This window comes from Sciurus vulgaris, assembly GCF_902686455.1.
Source record: "Sciurus vulgaris genome assembly, chromosome: 3".
NCBI lineage: Eukaryota > Metazoa > Chordata > Mammalia > Rodentia > Sciuridae > Sciurus > Sciurus vulgaris.
This window is the reverse complement of record NC_136463.1, coordinates 28,862,984-28,885,071: the sequence shown is the minus strand read 5'-3', so window position 1 is coordinate 28,885,071 and position 22,088 is coordinate 28,862,984. Positions and strand designations below refer to the sequence as shown.

At 40.3% G+C, this 22,088-nt stretch overlaps 1 protein-coding gene across 3 annotated transcripts in view; it reads left to right on the top strand.

Moving 5' to 3' along the window:
- The first annotated feature begins 6,118 nt into the window (after positions 1-6,118).
- The window catches only part of CA10 (carbonic anhydrase 10), a 491,731-nt gene continuing 475,761 nt past the window's right edge, over positions 6,119-22,088 (top strand). Inside the window, exons 1-2 of one of the 3 annotated variants that reach the window (XM_079134031.1) lie at positions 6,119-6,445; positions 7,414-8,039. In XM_079134031.1, the coding sequence (XP_078990157.1) occupies positions 7,979-8,039 (61 nt within the window). In that variant the 5' untranslated portion in view covers positions 6,119-6,445; positions 7,414-7,978. Of the gene's footprint in view, positions 6,446-6,631; positions 8,040-22,088 lie in introns of those variants that run through there. The other 2 variants (XM_079134032.1, XM_079134030.1) reach the window with 2 other exon arrangements.

Genomic DNA, 22,088 nt, shown 5'->3' with positions numbered 1-22,088 from the left:
TGACTTCCATGACTCTAAAAATAATACATTTTTATGAAGTCACTACATTGGTATTAGTTTGTTATAGCAGAAGTAGGAAGCTAATACACAGTTCAGCGACCTCAAATCTGCACGCTGGATAGTAGGTTCCTAGTCCCTCTTTTGAGCTTCTTTCCTTCCTAGGAACTACTGGGGAGTCCTGTGAGGGGTGTTTATCTGTTCAAACTCCATGTTCTCATCACTGTATTCGTCTTCATCATGGCCCACCTCTGCTCTACCTCGCAGTTCTCTGTTTTGACACAAATCAGCTCTTTGGGTCACTGTCTGTTCCACTCTGCAATTGGAGGGACCATAGAGTGTTCCCTTCTACTTCCCTTATTCTCTCCACCTTGGCTTTGGAACTGCTACAATCCCCCTCCTCCTTGCAGCACAAGTGTTGGCACAGAAATTTTCCCAAAGGAGGTTTAATGTTTACTGATACTCACATGAAGAGACATCAGATAGAAATAATATCCAGAGATTAACTTTTAACTGGTTACCAGATCTGACGACTCTCAGTTCCCTGAGTTACGTGCCAGTTTTATTAAATCCCCTCAATGTACAAAGTTTAACAAAGGCTTCTTCCCTGCCTGGCTCACAGCACATATCTCAGAAACAGAATCCAGCTTTTTCCTCCCCATCAAACATTTTCCAAACCATGTAGAGACTCCTTCACCAGGCATCCCTCAATGGAATCTACTCAATGGAAATAAAGCATTTCTTGCTCAGTCATAGTCTGAAGCTTATCTTTCAAGTCTTCATTTCTCTCTCAAGATTTGCCTTTCTCCAGAACTGACCTGAGTAATTTTCACTACCTCCAAGAGAAATTCCCCAATGAATAATAGAGGATCATGATCCCCAAAGGATAATAATATTATAATAATCTAATATCTATACAACAGATTTTTTAAAAAACCCATATTTATGGCATCAGAGATAGTTCTTTACATCAAAGTTTCCAAATTACACATTTGGAAGTTCAATTTTTAATATTTCTCAAAGTCTGAGTAAGATAGCATTAACGAACATTTCATAGAAAATCAGAGTGCTGAAGAGTGTGTTTAAGCCTGTTCCAGTTCCAGTTTGTTAGTTATACTTATGAATATAGTCTTTATCCTTCATTTTTAAAAAGCTGTTTAACCCATCTTGAGGAATAATTAATGTAAGACAAACTGCACATTTAAAGTATATAACTTGATAGTTTTGACATATATACACTCATAGGCCATCAATATAATTAAGATAATGACTACATCCATTACCCCCAAAGTTTCTTTACACTCCTTTTCCAATCTTTCCTGCTGTCACTTATGCTTCCCTGCGGTCCTCCCAGATAGTCACTAGTCTTTCCGTAACTGTAGATTAGCATATGTTTTCTATAATCTCACATAAATGGAATCCATACTATGTGCACTCCTTTTAATCTGACTTTTTTTACTCAGTATAATTATTTTGAAATTAATTCAATTTGCCCCAAATTGCAATAGTTCATTACTTCTTTATTGCTGTGCAATTCTTCCACACTTTCATTATCCATTAATCTGTTGAAGACATCTGGGTTGTTTTTAATTTATCATAAATAAAAGATTATGAGCATAAGAATTGCAATCTTTGTATGGACATAAGCATTTATTTCTCTAGGATAAATACTGATTACAAAATCGTTAGATCATATGGTTTGTATATGTTTAACTTCTTAAATCACCAAATCCTTTTCTGAAGTGGTTGTACAATTTTACATTTCTACTGGCAACGTATGAGAGTGCAAGGTACTTAACATTCTCAATTAAACTTGGTGTGGTCATTATTTTTTAATTTTAGTCATACAAAGATATATATATTGTTATCTTGATGTGGATTTAAGCTTCAATCCCCTAATGATTAAGTATGTTGAGCATTTTTCTATATTCTTATTTTATATGTAAAAAGAAGATATAATATATGTATATATGTAGGAGAGTTTTAGAAATAGCTTGTAAATTTCCTTAAAACAGTTTACTCTGTGTGTGTGTGTGTGTGTGTGTGTGTGTGTGTGTGTGTGAATAAATATTTGACAAGGTCTCCATTCAATCATTTGTCCACTTTTAAATTTTCATTGCCTTTTGAGCATTCTTACATGTTCTACTTTCAAATCATTTGGGGCACATATCATTTTTCAACATATTTTCTTTCAGACTGTGATTTGTCTTTTTATTCTCAACATTAATTATCTTTTGAATAGCATAGGTTCTTGATTTGGGAAAGAATTGCAATTTATATTTTTTCTTTTATGAATCATATTTCTGATGTGTATTATCTAGGGAGAAATCTTTGCCTAATCCAGGTTTACAAAGAGTTCTTCCTATATTTTCTTCTAGTATTTTTATAGACTTAAGCTTTACACTTAGGTGTATGATATATTTTAAGTGTTTAATATGGCACAAGGTATAAATTATACTTTATAAATTATATTTATCTTTCCGTTTTCTTGAAAATGGATATCCAGGTATTTGAAAGACAATTTGTTAAAACATATGTGTTTGCATTTTTGTAAAAATCAAATGTGATAATATGTGTCATACTATTTCTGGATTTTCTCTCTCTATTCTGTCCCGTTAATTTATTTCTACAATTTGAAGTTAGTACCATGTTATCTCTGTTACTATAGTTTTTTAATTCTTCCAATTTTATCTTTATTTTTCAAAAGTGCCTGGGCTATTTTCAGCCCCTTTGTATTTTCACATGGATTTTAGAATCATCTTGTTAATTTCTACAAGAGAAGTGCTGAGAATTTGATTGGTATTATACTGACTCTAGAAATCAGTTTGGGTAAAATTTTATTTTAACAGGATTGAGCTTTCTCATTCAGAAAAATGTCTTGTCTTTCCTTTTATTTCAATAATTTCAACTTTTTGATAGAAGTTTGAAGAGCTTAATCACTCAATTCTCTTTTTCTCTGACCTGGAAGAAATTTAAAATAGAAACATTTTCTAAATAAGGGTGGCATATTCAATACATTGAGCTTAAAAATGTTCCAAAGTGCTTTAGCATACATTAGCATTGAATAAAATTATTTAGACATAAGATTAAAATGGCACTTTTCAACCACTACCTCCAAATCACCTGTAAAAGTGGTTGGGTTCACAAAGAAGGCTCTAAATATTATTTTCCAGACACATGGATGATTGTGTCTGGCCTCAGAAACCCAATTACTATAAAAAAGCAAAGACCTTACTGACACTGTTTTTCTTAAGGTAGATATAGGATGAAGAATAGAAATACATAGTAAGATACAGAGTGAGTTTTTTTTTCTTTCTTTAATTTTTTTTTTTTTTTTTTTTTGCACCTGAATACATGTTTACCAATAGAGTAATGGAATGGGGAGAAGAGATGAATTTCCTTGGTCTTCTAATAGAGCATACACAGCCTCTGAGAAATGTAGCCAAATAGACGTGAAGCTTTTACAAATTTATTAGTCAGATGAGTTACTTCTCCTTCTGTGGGGTTGAATGAAAGAGAAGGGAGAGGAAGAACCCAAGGAAACTCAATGGTATCCTCTCTTGGTAATCCCCTGGTCTCTATGAGGCAATTAGGGTTGTCTCTCACAGTTGGGCTCCATCGAGCCTCTACTAAATGCGTAAGACACCGCACTGAATTTGTGGAGGAGAAGAGTAGAAGAATAGGAAGCAGAAAGTAGATATAGTTGAGACTTTTGGAGTTTTCAAGATAAAGTATAAGATCATTAAAATATGGAAATGTTGAAGATAACTTTTAGCTCCAGAAAGGACTTTTTTCAATTTCTTTGTTTTGGGGGGTTAAAGAAAACACCTCAGTAATAAGTAATGATAGAATTTACTCTGATTTGAAAATAAACTCCCAAAGATGATATATTTTTTTTCATTTTACAAGGCACGTAGGGAGCTCTGATCGCTATACTACTAATTGACAACTGTGAGATTTTGGGAAAATAACCACCCTAAGCTTATTGTATAACTGTGGAATGGAAGTAATAATAATATTTATCTCACAGGGATCTGCTATGATTTGAACGTGTTCACTTCAAATTACATGTTGAAACTTAATCCCCATTGTGCTAGCATGAAGAGCCTTTTGGGAACTGATTAAGTGAGGAGGGCTCCACTCTCATGAATAGATTAGTGACTTATACAGGGATGGAAGGAACTAGCTTTGGTCCTTTCTTCCCTTCCACCTTCCACTATATGAGAACATAGCAGGAAGGTCCTCCTCAAACACCTAATGCAAGAACCTCAATCTCAGCTTTGAGAACTGTAAGAATATTTCTATAGTTTACAAATTATAAACTATATTTTATAAATAGTTTATTTTTATAAATATAAAAACTGTGGTATTTTGTTATATCAGCACGAATAGACTAATACAAAATTCTACGATGACTAAATGAGATAGTGTATGTAAGGAATTGTGCAATATTTGGCCCATAGCAAGTAATCAGAACATTCATACCACAATTTGTTTTACTAAGAAAAAAAAAAAAAAAAGAATTGTAGCAGATAATACATTAAATATTTCTTAGAGTGCTGAAGTCGGGTATACAGACTGAAAGGGAGTAAACGAAGTATTAATATACTGGCATTTGTCTTAAGATAAAATGTAGAGAGATGTATGGTTTTGAAAACAAGAATCATGCATTTCAATTACAGAACCTCAGCATCTTGCCACAGTGCTTGACACATATAAGGCACTTACTTTATATTTGCAGAGCTCGGTAATAAATGAATGGGGTCGTGGTATAAAAATTCAGGCACCCTGCTTGACTTGCTGTGGAGGGAGCCCTCCTGCTGACAGTAAATCCCAATACCCTAGTAGAGAAGGCAGGTCGCTGTTCATGGTCCTGAACTTTCACTTGGGTGGATCTGTTCATATTTGGCAGATTGCTTTCTTCCCTCGTCCCTCAAAAATCCCCTTTATGCAGTCTACTTTCAAGGCACGGTGACAATCACTCCCCGTATGTTTCCTAAATGGGCTAATTCTCACTATCTCGGATTCTTTTAATGTTTTTAAGTCTCAATGTCTTTCCTGCTGAGCCTAGAAGCTCTCTACATAAGAATCATGGATTTATTTCATCTGGGCCTAGATTTTTAATGTGTTGACCACCTGGAGTCCTTGGCTGTCATCTCAGAGAACAGATCCCTCGGCCACACCTCCATCTCAAAGAGTTGGCAAGTCTGCCGGTAGTTCCTTTTTAGAATCCCGGGAGGCAGCAGGACTACACTCTCGGGCTCTTGCAGCCAGCCCAGCCCCAATAGCTACAAGAGATTCTGTTCTGCTCTCCCTCTGGTTGCTCTCTCTCCTCTCTCCACCACTCATCAAAAAGATCCCCTAGGCTCTTGGGCAATGGAGTCCATTCGAGAATCCTGGGAGCATTGTAGTGTAACTCCTTTGGCTCCTATGCTGCACCCTCAGATATCACACTGCGTGGGTGCCCGGTTCGCTGCAGAAAGACTTCTATATGAATTCTACCGTGTCAGCACCCCCCCCCTTTTTTTCCCCCACTTCCTTCCTCTCCACTTATCCACCCTTTCTGCCGTTATTAGATGGAGGCTCACACTGAAATGCTCTCTAAAAATCAAAAATTTAAAAGCCCCCCAAAAAATTCACTGCGGGTTATTGTGTATTTGTGTTTGTTGTGTGTGTCCATCCGCGCTTGTGCAAAATTTCCCAACGTCACAGTTCAGAATCGGGACAAGCGCGTCGAGAAATCCTAGGTCTTTCCAGGGATTCCCTCTGCCCTGCCCTCCTCTTCTTCGGTACCCCCCTCCCCAAGGAGGCAGGTCTGAGGCTTTCGCAAACCACTACTGCAGAGATAGAGGCACACAAATCTGCTGCAGTTTTTCTTTTCCTTTCACTCTCAGTCCTCTTAGGCGAACAGTCCCGAGCGCAGGGTTTCGTTCCATTTCTAGCGCATCCACACTGCAGCCCGGTACAAGTCCTTCCCAGGCTTCAGACTGCCGGCCTCACCGCGAGACCTTCTGCGGACCGGCTGGCTCCGGCTTGCCCTGGGTGGTGGGTGGTGCTCGCGCCGCCCCCACCTTCCCTTGGGGCCGTGGAGAGTCGCGCGCTGGGCTTGTGTGTGTGCGCGCGCACGGGGTTAGTGGGGAAATCTTCTCTGGAAGCTGCTGAGAGTCGCTGGCGGAGAGTATCCTGGAGCCCACCAAAAGCCTCCAAAACACTAGAGCGTCCCTAAAGAAAAACAGTCAAAGAAAAACAAGAAGGGAAAGCGGTTCCCTGAAGGCCCGGGTTTCCAAGTCTCGGATCTCCTGAGCTGAGTAAAGGCGCAGTTGGCAGCAACCGCTGCTGGCATCAGCGGACTTAGACGTTTTTTTTCCCCTTTCGAGAGGAGGGAGTGAGGGACTTGCAGGCAAGAGTTGCACCTGGTTTAGGAACCTGCAGAGAGGAGAACTCCCGGGTAAGTAGTGTTCTGGCACTGGAGCAGAAAGAGGGAAGGAATGGGAGGGGGCAAGAGAGGGATGAAAGGAAGAGGGCAGGAAATGAATTATGCAAAAAAAAAAAAAAAAAAAAAAAAATCCCCAATATTCCGCAGCGGAGGGAGAGCACAACACAGCACTCCCAGGATGAGTCCCGCCTGGGTTTCCTGTGCGGAACAAGCAGGCGCGAAGTTCTTTTTAAGGAGAGGAGAAACTCAAAGATCCTAGAGGGTAACGGAGGCAGCCGGGCGGGGCGGAGCGCAGAGGCGGCCGCTAGGGGCTGGGGCCGAGGCAGCGGCCACGGCCTCAAGCTCTGACGCCCAGCCTTCTCCTCCTCCTTATGGCCGGGTTAAACCTCGCCTCCCCACCTTGGACTTCTTCCTCCACCCCCGGGTGCCCAGCGGCCCAGCTGACGTTGGGACTACCGGCGGCAGTGAGAACGCTCACCTGGCCGAGCCTCCTTCTCCTCCTCCTCTTCCTCCTCCTCCTCCCGCCCCCACCTGCCCTCCTCCTCCTCCTCCTCCTCCTCCTCCTCCTCCTCCTCCTCTCTGAATCGGGAAGCGTCCGGATCTGTAGGCGAGGAAATAACGACCCCTGCAGTTGCATTGCGGAAAATCTCGGCGGCGGCGCTAGTTGCGGGCGATGGAAGCGAGGCAACTGGGGGTTCTGGGGAGCCCAGGAAAATAGCAAAGGACCAGAAAGCGCGCGCGCGACGTGGGGAGCCAGTGGGCCCCCAACGCGCCCCAGTTCTCTGCGCCCAGCGGTTTCACTCGGTGTTCTGGAAGCGCGGCCCGAACCCGGCTTGGAGGCGGCAGGCTGCGCGCGGACTTGGGAAGCAGGGAGGGTCAGCGGAGGCTGCCGGTGGCCGGCGGTTTCTGGCAATAATCCCTGCCTCTTTCTCTGTCTGTCTGTCTGCTGTGTCTGCTCCTCCCCCCACCCCCGGAAGCAGGAGGAGAACGGCCCCGAGCGGAGAAGCCACCCTCTGACCATGCCCCGGTGAGGGGAACGGACTTCGAGGGCAACTTGTCGCGGACTGCCTGGGCTTAGCCAGAGGGCTAGGAGCTGCCGGGAGCCCGGAACTGCACGGCGTGGCCCGGCGGGGGGCTATCGTCTATGTCTTCTTGGGGCGCCTGGCGGATCGGGGTCTCGTTTTTGCAGGAAGAGCCCAGCGCTGGTGGCTTCAGGTGGCTGCCGCCGCCGTTGCTAGTGCTGTTTCCACCACTGGTACGAGGAGCAGAGACGCGCGAGTGGGGAGACCTCCGAGACAGCGAGGCATCGGACATGTGTCAGCACATCTGGGGCGCACATCCGTCGAGCCTGAGGGGAGATTTGCCGGAACAATTCAAACTGCGATATTGATCTTGGGGGTGACTGTCCCTGGCCGGCTGTCGGGTGGGAGTGCGAGTGTGCGCTCGCTCCGGAGTGTGTGTGTGTGTGTATGTGTGCCGTGTCGGGCACCCCCTTTCCCCCCCTGTTTTCCCGTCGAGTGATGCACTTGGAATGAGAATCAGAGGATGGAAATAGTCTGGGAGGTGCTTTTTCTTCTTCAAGCCAATTTCATCGTCTGCATATCAGGTACGGGACGTGTTGGAGTCATGGGCGGGTTTGGTTTATATTGTGATGTTTGGAATGTATGGGATTTTATTGTGTGTAGACCTGAGGAGGGAAGGAAGCGGGTGATACAGACCCTTGGGTTCTGTGGGTTTGCTGTTTTGAGAATCAAAAACCGTCAAAGCCCAAAGGGTGTGTGTGTGTGTGTGTGTGTGTGTGTGTGTGTGTGTGTATGTGTGTGTGTGTTTGGTAGGGGTAGGATCTGTGTGGAATCCCTGGAAGGGAGAATGGAGAAGGAGGTGGGGGTTTAGAAAGAAGAGGCAGATGGGTGTTGATTTTCAACTGCTTTTCTGGCTGAGAACTCTGGCGCCGAAATCTGAGCCTTGGCAACCCCACCCCCATCCCCTGGCTTTCAAAGTTCCCAAACTCGGTGGTTCCTGACTGGCAAAATGGACGAACAGCCCTGCCCTGGTGTTTAGGCACTTTCAAGAGACTGCGGGAGGATGCGGGACTGGGGAATACCATCAGGGACCCAAAAGCTGTAGTCATCCTCCATGCCTTCCCCACACACGGAAGGATGGGGATGGATTTGGGTGTTTAAAACCTGGTGGCACGCCCCCCTCCACCACAAAAAAAAAAAAAAAAAAAAAGTAAAGAAAAGAAAAACCCATCTGAAACAATATCACGAATACCACTTTAGACCATGGTCTTCCCTAATTCCCAGTTGCTTAGGATGTGCTGGCTCAAACACTGATTTCAGATTACTTGTGCCAGCCTGTGGTTTTAGCAGCATATGAGAACCCAGGATGTTGAGGCAAATGAGGTAGGGCTTGTGTGTGGCTGTCCCTGAGTGTTTATGTGTTGGGAAGGATTCTGATTTCTGAGCAGTGTCTTTGTTGGTGCAGGAAATTGAGGATGGGAAGGAGCCAGTGAGCAAAAGCCCCAGGACCAGCAGTATTCCCCAGTTCAGTGGCTCCTCCCATTGGCCAGCACCCACTCCATTTCCCTTCACACCTGCTGTTTAAGCATCGGGGTGAAGCCCATTTGCTGTGCTCCTTTCTGCCTGCATTCCCTCTGCAGAATTGGGGACTGAGCCAACTTCCCATGAAGTCACCAGAAGAGAGCAGGAACCTTGCCCCTGTGAGCAAACACATCAAAGCATGGTGGGGGTACAGAGACATGTTTCCTGCTTCTTCCTTTAGCCCTGCCAGGCTCCACCCTCTAAGCCAGACCTGATTCTGAATATTAAAAACCCTTTCTCCACCCTTACCTGGACCCAGTTCAAAATACCACTCCTTAATTTCAATTGTCTCCTCTTAAGGCAGGAGTGGGAGTCAATTATCTGAAATTACTGTTTGGGGCTTGCCCACCATACTAAGAAATATTTTAGTATTCCTCTGTAATACTTTAGTGAGTTATGCTGTAGGTGGTACAGACCCCAGTTCCTCTAGTGAGTACACTGTTATTCTATAATGCATCCATGAGTAAAATTCCCCAGATGACTTATAAAGGTTTTTATCAGTTATATGTCCAGAGATTGACAGGATGACATCTGAAGAGGCCATATTTTACATCTTTTTCTTCTTCATTCTTTTGCAAACTCTTTCTCTTGTTCCAGAATATTTTTACTAGTAATTAAATGGGCTTTGCCTATCCCCTTCTCCAGCATCATAAATAAGTTTCCAATCAACAAGCCATCTGATTCCCTTTAAGATTTACAAAAGGGGAACATTCACTGAGACTCTAGAGTTCCCCCAGCATCTTCTTCATCCCCAGCCCTACCCTGATTTTTGCCAGGAAATGCCCTTGGGGAACAAGTTGAGGAGTCTGTTCTTATTCCCCAAAAGAGGTCTTAGTGGGATACCTGTCATAGTTGTATTTGATTTGGTGTATCAGCAACTAAATTATTCAAATAGGAACATTAGGAGGGGTTATTTGTAACCCAGGAGTAGAGCTACAGACTCTCTGGCTTTTCACATATATTTACTAAGTAATCATCATTGCTATGTAATGAAAGGATAAAAGTATAAGCAAAATTGCTAGCTCTTAGCTAAACACAGAAAAATAGGTTAGCATTCCAAATGCCTAGTTAGGATCTGCATTACTTTGCACTTTATGAAGACATGTACTCTGTATTTACACATCCATAAACTTAACTTCAAAAGGTCACTCTCCATGGTCAAAGTGGTATCCTCCTCCTGTAATCAAAACTACTCATTCAGTGATGCCTGTGTATGTCTGAATTATGGTCAGTGATATAATCATGATTCACAGTTGCCACAGTGTGGGACTTGGTCTCCTTTCTTTTCCTATCTGACAGCATTAGGATGTATAGGAATGCAAAGCACTAAGGTTGAATAATTATGCCTCAGGGAGAGTTTAGTGGGTCTTTCATTTCTGTTTCTATGATTTGCAGTTTTAATTTGCTCAAGACTGCGCTTTACTAAAAGGAACATAACCCTGTGATCATAGACTATACTAAATCATAAATTAAAAATATAAGTAAAAAAACAAAACACTTCTCCACCATCTTAGAATGAGTTGCCCTGACTAGTAAATGAATGTTAATTCTTACTGAGTTACCAGACACTGATGATTGATGCATTGGTAGGGTAGAATTCATTATTGAGGAATATAAGAATGGAAAAGACCAGCCAAAATCTGCAGTACAAACATTTTGCAGAAGGAAGATGTTGGTAATATTCCTGGCCTATGAAAGGCATATTAACTGAATTTCATTTGATGGTATTTGCTTTCAGGAACACTGTGGGCTTTGTGCTTAGTGTTTTGTTAACTAAAGTTTCCAATCCCTTCTTCTATCACATCCCCCAAATTAAAAGTATACCCTAGGAGTTCCCCCCCACCCCACCGCCCCAGTGTTTATTTGTATGTATTGCTTAAGTAGAGCTACTTAGGCTTGCTACACTGATAGTTAAATGAGACTGGGGGTCTGCTTGGCCAGGCTTAGCTAGCTTCCATGTAGGTAGCATGCACGTCCTCCATCTGAGAGATCATATCAGTTTTGGACACTTAATGACAACACAACAAGGCTAAAGAAGAAATGCCATGAGCTGGGGACTCTTCTGGCTCCACATTAAATTCAGCTCTTATTTTTACTGAAAATGTAAGGCAGCAGGATCTGTAAAGAGACCACGAAGGGACAGAGAGAGAGAGAGAGAGTGTGTGTGTGTGCACCAGAATGATTTTTCTCTGTGTTAGCAAGAGCACCATTCCTTTCCCACAAAAGCAGCTCAGATCAGTGAGGATGAATGAGCATTGAGCACGAGGAGAGCATTTCCTGGTCAAAAGACAGGTGCCTGATTTAATTCATGTAATGTTTCCTACTTCCCCTCTTACATAACTTCTTTATCAGTTTATTCATAACAATAGCAATAACAATTTAAACTATGTGGTGTTTTCACACATTTTAAATATTTTGCAGATAGTTTAACTTACCTTTCTATTCTAGAATTCTTGGGGGTAATTTTGTAGATTAAGCAACCAGAATCCACAGAGGTTTATCCTGGTAGATTCACACCTAGGTCTGATAGTGAAAGTTCAGTATATCATTTATGTTTGCTTCAAGATTTCTTTCAAATGTTTTTATTTGGTATTTTGTATTTTGATGTTTCTAATTGAAAGAATAAATTAGGTTCAATGAACATAAGTCTTAGAAGAGCTTGGAAGTGAAGTTGAAAACAACTATAGTATGAGACTAGAATTAAGATTGTATTTGCGTTGTCGTAACTGTCAACCACATGGGTGAAACTATCGCCCAGGTGCCCCCAGCATCCCATCATCAGCACTTCCTATAAGCAAAGGATATTTAGTATATTTTTTGTCTAATCTGAAAATCGAAGCGATCTCACTTTAATTTGTTTATGTATAAAAAAGGGATAATAGTACACATCCCACATGTTTGCTACATGGATTAAATGAGATAATGTTTAGTGGTTTTTTTTTTTTTTTCACTTATCACAATGCCTGACACATAGTTAAGTGAACAAAATATCAATTTATCTTTTATTTCTACAAATCTGGCACTGTATAGTTTTGGTTAATGGTAGAGTTGAACTGTGTGCTCTTCCACATTAGCTCTTTTAAAAGCAAAAGAATCATCAGCAAGTACATTTTATAACATTGACCATGAATCCTACTTTCAAGGAAGCCTTGGCCATAAAGTTTGAAGTATCTCTAGTTTTCCTTCTCGTACAAATGAGAGTAGGAATTTTAGACTTTGGTGCATCATCATGAAGGTAACCCAGTTTATAGCTGTGAACCAACCTTTGAGATGTGGTTTGGAAAGTTAATAAATTACCTGGTAACCATGTAGCCCTTAATACCCAGGAGATCAACAGAATTTTCCTTATTCTGCTTGTAGATTTATAACTTGGTATAGACCCATCTTTAAAGTGCTTGCAGAATGACATTTGTACTCAATATGGCTTCCAATGAAATATCTTGTTAAATGCAAATGAACCATACCCATACTACTCATTTAATATTCTCATTCATAGTGTGATTTCTTTACATTGAATTTCTCATGTGAGGTCAGAGTGATGAACAGATAACCATCTTCCTAGGTGAAACTCTCTAGGCAGCTGGCAATGAGTGAGGTGAGTTGTCTTGATATAAAATCCCAAGGGAAAAAAGAAATGACAATGTGGAGAAACATTCCCTTGGTTGAGAAAGAGGGATTTGATTGCCATCAAGGAAGTCAGTTCCTATAACCTTAACTGGATTAAAGGTTACATATTTGCATTTAGGGCTTAGCTCAGAAGGAGACCCAGGTACCATGATGGGTATGGTAGCAAGCCCTTACAGAAAAAATATGGAAGTCACCAGAACCCACTCTGCAGTACAACTCTATCCTAATCACCTATGTGGCTTTGGCAGTTCTCTTAACCTCTGAAAGAGTCTCAATTTCCTCATCTGTAAAATGAAAGGTATATTTGCTTTGCTTATTTCTGAAGGATTATTCAAAGAAACATCAGAACATGATCCCATTCTTCATGCTTTGCAAACATAGAGTATCCGTGTCTTTATATATTATGTACTGACCCTGCTTAAGACAGAGTTACAAAAGCAAAGTTGAGAAGCATACACATGATGTAGAATGGTATCAGATAACGTGAATAATATTTAATTGTTAAAATATAATTATAAAAGTTGTATGCCAAAGTGTATTGTGATAGAGAGCGATAAAAGTAATGCCTCATTGCTTAATACAGGACATAAATTCTATAGGAGTGAGAAATCCAGTAATGAAAGAGGGGGAGGATATTAGATTGATGTTAGAGTTCTGGAAGTAAGAGATGGAGAAGGAAGAGGAGCGTGTACAGGGAGGACTGCCAGGGCTGAAATCAAGGATTCACTTAAGGAGATACTAGAATGTTGGAATGAACCCAATTAGGGAGCTGTTGAATTAGAGACCACGGAGTGTCCAAACATATTTATTCTCTTTGTAATTTTTATTTTTAAGTTAGGAAGTCTTGCATTGATTCGATGGATTGAACTTCGTTAAAACTTGTTTGCGAGTCTGACATTGTTTTGGATTTTAAATTAATGTTGCATGTCTGCAGGCAGGGCTGCATTTGCATAGTCTGTAATCTATTTAAATTGCAGACTGTTCAGTTCTTTTTTTGGGGGGGTGGGGAAGGTTTGCTTTTTCATCTCTAAAATGAAGGTAATAACACTCAAGGTTGTGGCATTCAAAGGAAATGACAAGGATAACAAAGCACTGTGCATAAAGTACCCAGCACAGTATCTGGAATATGACTGATCACATTGTACATAACACATGATAGTGAGCGCAGGCTTTGAAACTAAGACAGGCTTACATGTGAATTATAACTTTGTCTTTCACTCTTTGTGTAGTATTGGAAAAGCAATTTGGGTCCTATGAGTCTCAGTTTCCTCATCTGTAAATTGAGGACTGGAGAAAGATAAGACATAAGATCTTCCATAGTGCCTGGTATGCGGCCATTGGTGAATTGAAGCAATCCCCATGAAATTATTCTTATTTCATCGTCTTCATCATCATTGTTATGATTGACACTAAAAAGCATTATAGTTTTGACACTTGGAACTAGTTCTTGTAAATGCCAGTTAATTATTTAGTCATTTTAGTCTGTGTTCAAATAGAAAAGTATTGACAGCTGTGTACTGCATACTGGAATCACAAAAATGAACACCACCTGGTTCTTCATAGTTACGAGGTAGTCCATGTTGTGTGACAGAGGTGTGTGCAAAGCCTTCTGGGAGTATAAGGAACAGCAAGTAACTCTGTGGCTGGTAGATGCAAGTGGGGAAAGGAAAGATATCTGGAGGAGAAAAGCAGGGAGGAGTACCATGAGTCAAGAACAGTATGTTTGTAGGTAAGAGATGGAAAAAGTAAAATTTGACAAGTATAGTGATGTGGGTATATGCAGGTAATGAGATGAACAAGTGACTGTAGATAGGACTACAAAAATACAGACCAGGGGTGTGTGGCTTAGTGGTAAAGCGCTTGCCTCACATGCTCGGGGCCCTGGGTTTAATGCCCAGCACAGCCTAAACAAACAACAAACAAACAAACAACATGGATCTTGCAAGCCAAGATCGACAGTTTAGGCCTTAGCTTTTCTTCATGAGAAGCAAAGGGGGAGCTCGGAAAGTGACATAGTCAGGTTTGTTTGCAACTTAATAAAAAATATTTTTATACTTCGTAATAAGCAACACTGGATTTTTGTTTTCCTTGTTGACCTTTATTCTTGATCACAAAACACAAAGACCTATTGAAAAACATCCTGTCCTAATAGATCAATTAGGCCATAGGACATTTTGAGTGACAAATAAACAAAAGGGAGGGGGAAGCATTTTCCTCTCTCCCAAAACCCTGATTGACCCTGGTATTTGAGACTTAGTGTTTTCATGTTAAGCAAATGCAAATGTCTTCAGTTTGTATATGAATCATCATAATAATATCTTTAACAGCAGATGAAGACCAAGAGAAACCAATCACCCATACATGCATTTATGTCATGAAGATGAACTTGAACTAGGCCACACAGTAGCTGCACTGGCATGCAACAGATGCTTGAAGCAATGCCAAGCCTTTTACAGCATTTTTGCCTTTCTACAATCTGCACGACTCTTATTTCTAATAGACTGCATGTTCACTTGGGAGAATATGTTCATGGTCCACTGAATTATATACCCATTGCATTTTCTCAGTGTTTCAGTTATTGTAGAGAGATTGAGAGACCGGAAATGAAAAAGTCTCCTTTGTCCACCTAATCATTCAACACCTGTTGAGTGCTTCCTGAGCCAGTCAGGTTCTGGGGAGCCAACAAGAATGAATGAGACACTGAATTCGCCCTCCAAGAACTTTGTAATCAAATAAGAGACTAATTTTAAAAAGATCAGTAGTTACAATAGAATGTGGTAAGTACTGTAATGAAAAATACAGGAAGTGTTTGGAGGGAACAGAGAAGGGACATCTAACTCCTCCTGGAGATGAAAAGGTTAAAGGGAAGAGTAAGTAGTGTTAGTTAGAAGATGCTTGAGCTATGGCTTGAGGGACGTCAAAAGTATTGGCTTGGAAGATCTGGCACTTTGGGAGTGTGACGGAAAGGGGTGCCCATAAGAAACAGCATTTCCAAGGCAGGGAGGATTAGGGGAATGGTCAAGAGGGAAGTATGGCAACAGCCGGAGTGGAGGGTGGTAGGCGAGGTCAAGGGGGAAAGTGTTAGGAGACACCTTGCATTTGATAATGTCCCTCTGTGCAGGAGAGGCCTCCTTTTAAGGTCCAAGAAAGTTATGAAGCTTGTATCTTTCTGTTCATTAAAGACTGACCAGTCGGGGTGAAGTTTCTGGCTCTGGTCCAACTATGCTCCATTTGGCCAGGATCACTAGTCAATTTCCAGTGTTTGTCTCTGTTTCTAGGTGGAGTCTCAGAAGCTTTTGAGACCATTCAGATTATAGAGTTTGTCTCCTTATTTTCAGATTACTTATTGTCAGATTATAGAGATTATCTCCTGACTTATTTTATTGCTAGGTATTTATACCTTACAAAAAAGAGAAACCTGTTGGCTTGACTCTGGATTTTGCAATGTGTCAATTATCATCTTCCTTCTTTCTGATTATGGAATCTTTCCTATGACATTTTTTATGGTTTTCCTCCCAGAACTTGAAGAGATATTTTAGTATGCTGGAGTTGGGCTGGGTTGTGGGGGAGGGTGGGGGTTGGGTGGTGAGAAATGGTCTAGGATCGCCTGTATAACAAAACCATAATTGCTCTTTATTAGCAAGATTGGGCTGGGAATGGGACAGTCAGTGTTTGGGTTTGATTACATTTGCATTAAGGTGCCATCAGGATGGCAGTGGAGAGATTATCAGTGGTTATGAAAGAGACAGCCTACAAATGCCTTTGCCTCCTGATCTGGGTGAGGTGACACTTTTGTCACAGCAAATGCAAAATTAATCTTTAACTTTGTCTAATACTTCATGCCCAGTGGCTAAAGGGGCTGGCAGTAGGAAATGAAGCCTGTGACTTTCAGGTGAGTTTTCCAGAGCCAAGTCTTGCTGGCTTTGCAACACATTTGGCAGCAATGCCAGAGCTGGAATAAACACATTAACTGAAGGATATGAGTCAACACATTTCCCTTCCGCTCCTCTCCCCCCGCTACATACGCATCTCTGTTTTACCCTCAAGGAAAACAGTTCTGATGGCAACACTTACTGAGGGAGCATAGTCCTTTCCTTCACTGTGAGGTTGGGATAATAACGAATATCTCACAGGACTCTAGAAATCACAAAGTAACATAGGCACGGCAGTTTAATTTTTCCCCACCATTTCATGTGTTTGTCCATTCATTCCACAAATGCTAACAAATAGATAACCTCCTATGAAGTAGGGCACTGGACCAGGCATGCAATAAAATGTACTGAATGAAATAGCCATGATCTGTGTTCTGGTAGAATGCATATCTAGTGATATGCAAATATTGTGGATTTTTTTTCCCTCATTGCCAGTGCCTGGAATTTAGAAGATGCTCAATAACGAATGACTAAATTGATACATAAATGAATAAGAAGGAGTTTTTCAGAATTGCTTTCTTGACTTCACAGGAGGCTGGGAGACAAGAACTGAGGCTAATCAGGGGAGAGCCTGAGCACACCAGTCTGTCGCTGTCTTCCTTCTGCTGCTTGTAGGTTTTTAAATGTGCAGAGAGTCACAGAGAAAGGGAGCCATGGCAGGGAGCAACATATTTGATAGCTTTCTGTTTCGGTCTCAGACTCAATCCTATTTGACAAACCCTCCTTGTTTGAGGCACTTAAGAGATGTTTAAAATGTATTCTGGTTCCTTTTTGTTCCTTGACACCATATAATAGACTTGAAATGGGACCATTAAGGATCATGGGTTCATTGCTGTTCCTTTCTCCATGTCATCTCTATTCCTGTTAGAGGAGATTATTCAGGATATGATGATTTTTCAGCTTGGGAGAAACCAACACCCTTTGTGCTGTAGTTAGTATTGAATGAGAGTGCTTCCCAGGAGAAGCTGCTCTACCCTTTAGTCTTGTTGCACAGCAATACAGGAAGTGACTGGTCTCTATGGGGTTTTCAGTCTTCTGTCAAAAAACATTACTTCTCTGGCCCTTATGGAACCAAATGGTAGTGTAGCTGAGTAGATTTTACCAGACAGAAGACCTGGGAGCCTAGGAATTATAAAAAAAAAAAGCGGATTTACCATTTTTGAGTGCAGATTCCCTTCTGTCATCACCTCCTTGATTTTAACAACTGTGAGGAAATGGTCACTTGGATAATTTTTTTGTTGTTTGTTCACTTGTTATTTTAATTACAGAAAAAAAGCGGGGGTGGGGGGAACATGGGAAAAATAGCCCTGTTGCTAACTTCTGATTAGATAAGTAAATTTTTTAGGAAGACAGTGATAGAAAGTAAAGTATCTTGGGAGTGTTACATTTCCTTTGCATGGTCTGGGTGTGAATAGAAATATGTCACTTGCTCTCTAAGTCTCAAAATGCACCATAATGACACCAGCTCTAAGTTGCAGTGACTCAAACCCCTGTAGAATAAAGCATAGAAAAGTCATTAGTTGTAATATCTGCAACAAGCTGCATCCCTGTTTTTCCACTTGGAGCAATTCTTTGTGGCCTGTAAGTTTGTTTTAGTGCAGTATTGTAGTGGTGAACGACAGCCACATGTAATCTTAGGCTCCCAAGTTGGTGCTGCCTTTTTATTTTTATATTCTCTGCTTTTTGAACTGCTGCAACTAGAGCTTGACTGAGCCAGGTACAACCTTGTATTGTATCATGTCTAGGGGTAAGACATGTTGAGCAAATTAACGAGTGAGAGTGGTATCTGTGCATCAGATACTTAGGCCAATCATGAACTCCAACGAGATGTTCTTCCTGGATCATTGCTCCCTGTAAGACAGAGACTGTATATGCAGAAGTGTTTTAGGGTCACAAACATGAGCAATATGGGAATCACTGAATTTATTTTAATGTTAAATATATAACAAGAAGTGTTAAAATTTAGGAAAAATAAGCAAGCCCCCATAGACCAAACTTTGGTTTACCAGAGTTTGAAATTATAACTTTTCCAACCTGAAATATTAGTACTGATTTTTTTTTTTAACATTATATCTTAGCTATTTTCCCATGGTGCTTTCTGGTTATCGCTGATCAGGAAATCATGGATTCTTGCTCACATGAATTTTCTCGTTGGCATCTCTCTCTTCCCCCCACTACCCTTCTTTGCTGAGGGGAGGGTCACTTGTAAAGGGGATAAAGGAGAGGAGAAAAATCATATCTTTTGCAAGAACTAGGGAGTCTCAAGACTGGTGGAAGTTATACTGCCTTCAAAGCATGGATTCTGCATAGTCCTTGACATCAACATCAACACATGGGGAAGAAAATGTGGAGGAGGATCATGGGAGAGGTTCTGATGGGCCAGGAAGGGAAGATGTATACATCATTTCTAGTCAGTCACAGGGCCATCTCTTACTTCAAAGGAGCTGGGGAATTATAGGATAGCCTTGGGTCCAGGAGAAAAGGAAACGTGGTTGGAATATTTGTATAGTAACTGCCACTTTAATACCCATGATTTTCATTTTATATTTCCATAATAGCCTATTCATCTCAGTTTTTAATATTTATATTTCCCCCAGTTTTGAAAGACCCATTTTGTTTCTAGTTCATGATATTTTTGACATCTGTTTTCATGTCTACAGATAATTATTTCTATTGAGTTATTTCATTAACATAACCCTAATATTATTACTGCTTCACATAGTGTGAAGTTCTTTACGATTTGATCATATCATAGCCATAAGTAATGTTTACAAAGCTCCAGAAATATACTTGAATTCCTTGGGAGAGTAAGCGTATATATCAAGATTAAACCTTCACGGATTCTTTCTACAATGATCCACACCTAAAAATTGTTAAACAAAAAATTGAATAGCCCTGGGACTGAGTAGCCCTGTGGTTCAAGATGGTATTTTGCTCCATAAGCTAGATCTGAGACAAGCAGCTACAATTAAGAGGTTTTGGAATTTTGAGATTTCAGTGTTCTTCCTAGAACTTTTCTTTTTTTTTTTTCTTTTTTTCAAATAAATTACAGGGAAAAGAGAATCAGCTAGTTTGCTGTGGGGAAAACATTAGGATTGAAGTTAGGACATGTCGTATAGAGTTAGTCTGCCCTGCAAGGTCTGTGCAGTGGGTAAGGCATTGTACCAGTTTTCTTCTCTTAAACAGGAGTGTTGAAATAGGGAATTTGGGGGATCACTTTCTGACTTGGGAACCTTATGGTGTGAAGAGACTTTGACAGAAAATGGTCCAAATTTTCTGTTGATTCTAAACTTCTCCAGTTTTTGAAAGGTCAAGGCAGCAAGATTTAAAGTACAGGAAGAACTTTCTAGACTGCAGTGAACCAAAAAGTGGAGAATGATTTTCTAGATAGGCAAGAGTAAGATAAGGCATTGTAACAGAATAGCCCAGACTTTTACTTGTAGGATGATGATATTGTAGCCCTTTTAATACCCCAAGAAAAAAGTCTTGGGGAGTGGTCATCACTGACAGCTACATAAAAACATTTGTTGAAAACTGTGTATGTTGTCTTATCATTTCATCTTGACTCTGCTGAGACCTTGTGTGACCTTGGGAAGTTACTTAACATCTCTGACTGAGCCTCAGTATCCTCATTTGTACACTGAGGGTAATAGAATGTGTCTTTGCAGTCAAGGGAGATTGAAATTTTAAAATGTGGCCTGGTGCTTGGCACATAGAATATATTTGATAAATGCTGCGTTTTTGCTGTTGTTATGGCTAAAGCTAAAAGAACAAAAGACACATTGGGCAAAATTAGGAAGAAATTTGGCAATATCATGTAAAACATGGGGATTAAATGAGCCAATGCATGTGAAAGTGTTTAGCACAATGCCTGTACATAGCACATAATCAGTTAAGGTTGGTTGAATTTGATTCACTAGGGGAAACTAGGATGTTTGGGGAATATTTTAAAGGTAATAAGAGAGAAGACAATCATGCCTTTTCCTAGAATGAGCTTCAGAGACAATGTACTGAGTCTGGCCTACATTTTTCTTTAAAATTTTTTAAAAAAATTTAATGCCACCTATTTTCCTTTTACAGCTACAGTTTAGACTCATCAAGGCCTCCAGTGTGTATGATCATGTGTATTAACTTGTGTCATCCAGTAAAATCTAACCTTGAGAGTAGAGATGTAAACAGAATCCTGATTCAGGGATTTGCTTATCATTTTTCCTCCTTGATACATCAGTAAATGCTGGGTTATTGGCTAGAGTAATAAAGAAAGAAGGTGTCATCTTCCAATTCATATATAGTAAAAGACATAATATTTAGCCTGCACATTCTAAAGCTGTCACTCATTTTTACTGAAATGTGACTACTTTTTTTTTTCTTTTCTTTGTTTAGTCTCACCAGCCTTCCCCAGGTATTAATTTGTGCACATGGTAACCTTAACCGTGGTTTTTCAATCCATTTGTAACATGAAAACATAGTTTGATTTATGTTTAATATTCACTTGAGAGAAAAGGATTTTTAGATGATAATTAAATGCTTTCCTATTCCTGGGATTTTGACATGGTTTGTTTTCAAACATATCTGATCTGAGAATTTCAGCAAAAGGCATAAATGAAAAACCAACAGGAAATAGGACAGATGAGAAATGGGACAAATGCTGTGTTGATGTTCAGTAAAGACAAGCAAACTGTGACCTGGGTATGTCTCTAGGGAGCCGGCTTTAGGCTTTTCTGAGCTTTGGGGTTTTTTGTGAGATTTTTTTCTCTCCCCCAGTCACATTGGTAGAGAGAGGCTGGCTTACAACTGAGAATGCAGAGATTAATGGTCGGTTGTGACTAATCCACTAAACCCCTACTCCTGTTTCTCTCACAGTGATTGAACTTTGAGAAGCTGAAGATAGGCCCAGACTGGTTAGTCTGATACCAGATCTCTGTGATTTAATGAGACTTAATAGCTTTTAGGACATGTGACTGAGAACTGGAGAACCTTCTTGGAACAGCATCACCTTTTGCATTAAGGGATTCTTTTATTAATTGCTTATTAGATCCCTATGCATTTGTTTCATAATCATTTTTTAAAAAAGAATATTTTCACATGAATACACTTAAAAATAGCACTAATATAATCCAACTTTAAATAATTTAGAAAGTATTACATTAATTATTAATACGAACATTGTTAATATTCTGGTTTGTTTCCAAATTCATGTAAGATAAATATATAGTTTATGTGCATTTAAAATGAGGTCCACCTAAAATGTAGGCAAAATAATGTGAAAACAATTATATACTTAGATGATGTGAAAACAATTGTATACTTAGATGGGATAGATATGGCATTCATGAAAATCATAATGTTATGCCAAATTGAGCTCAGATTGGATGAAATTTGAACAAAATTTAAGTTTATAATTTTTTCATTATTAATTCAGTGCTCTTAATTAGTAGTGAGATAAAGAGATGACAAAAGTGGTCATAGTATTAGGGATTTTGACTAGGAGAA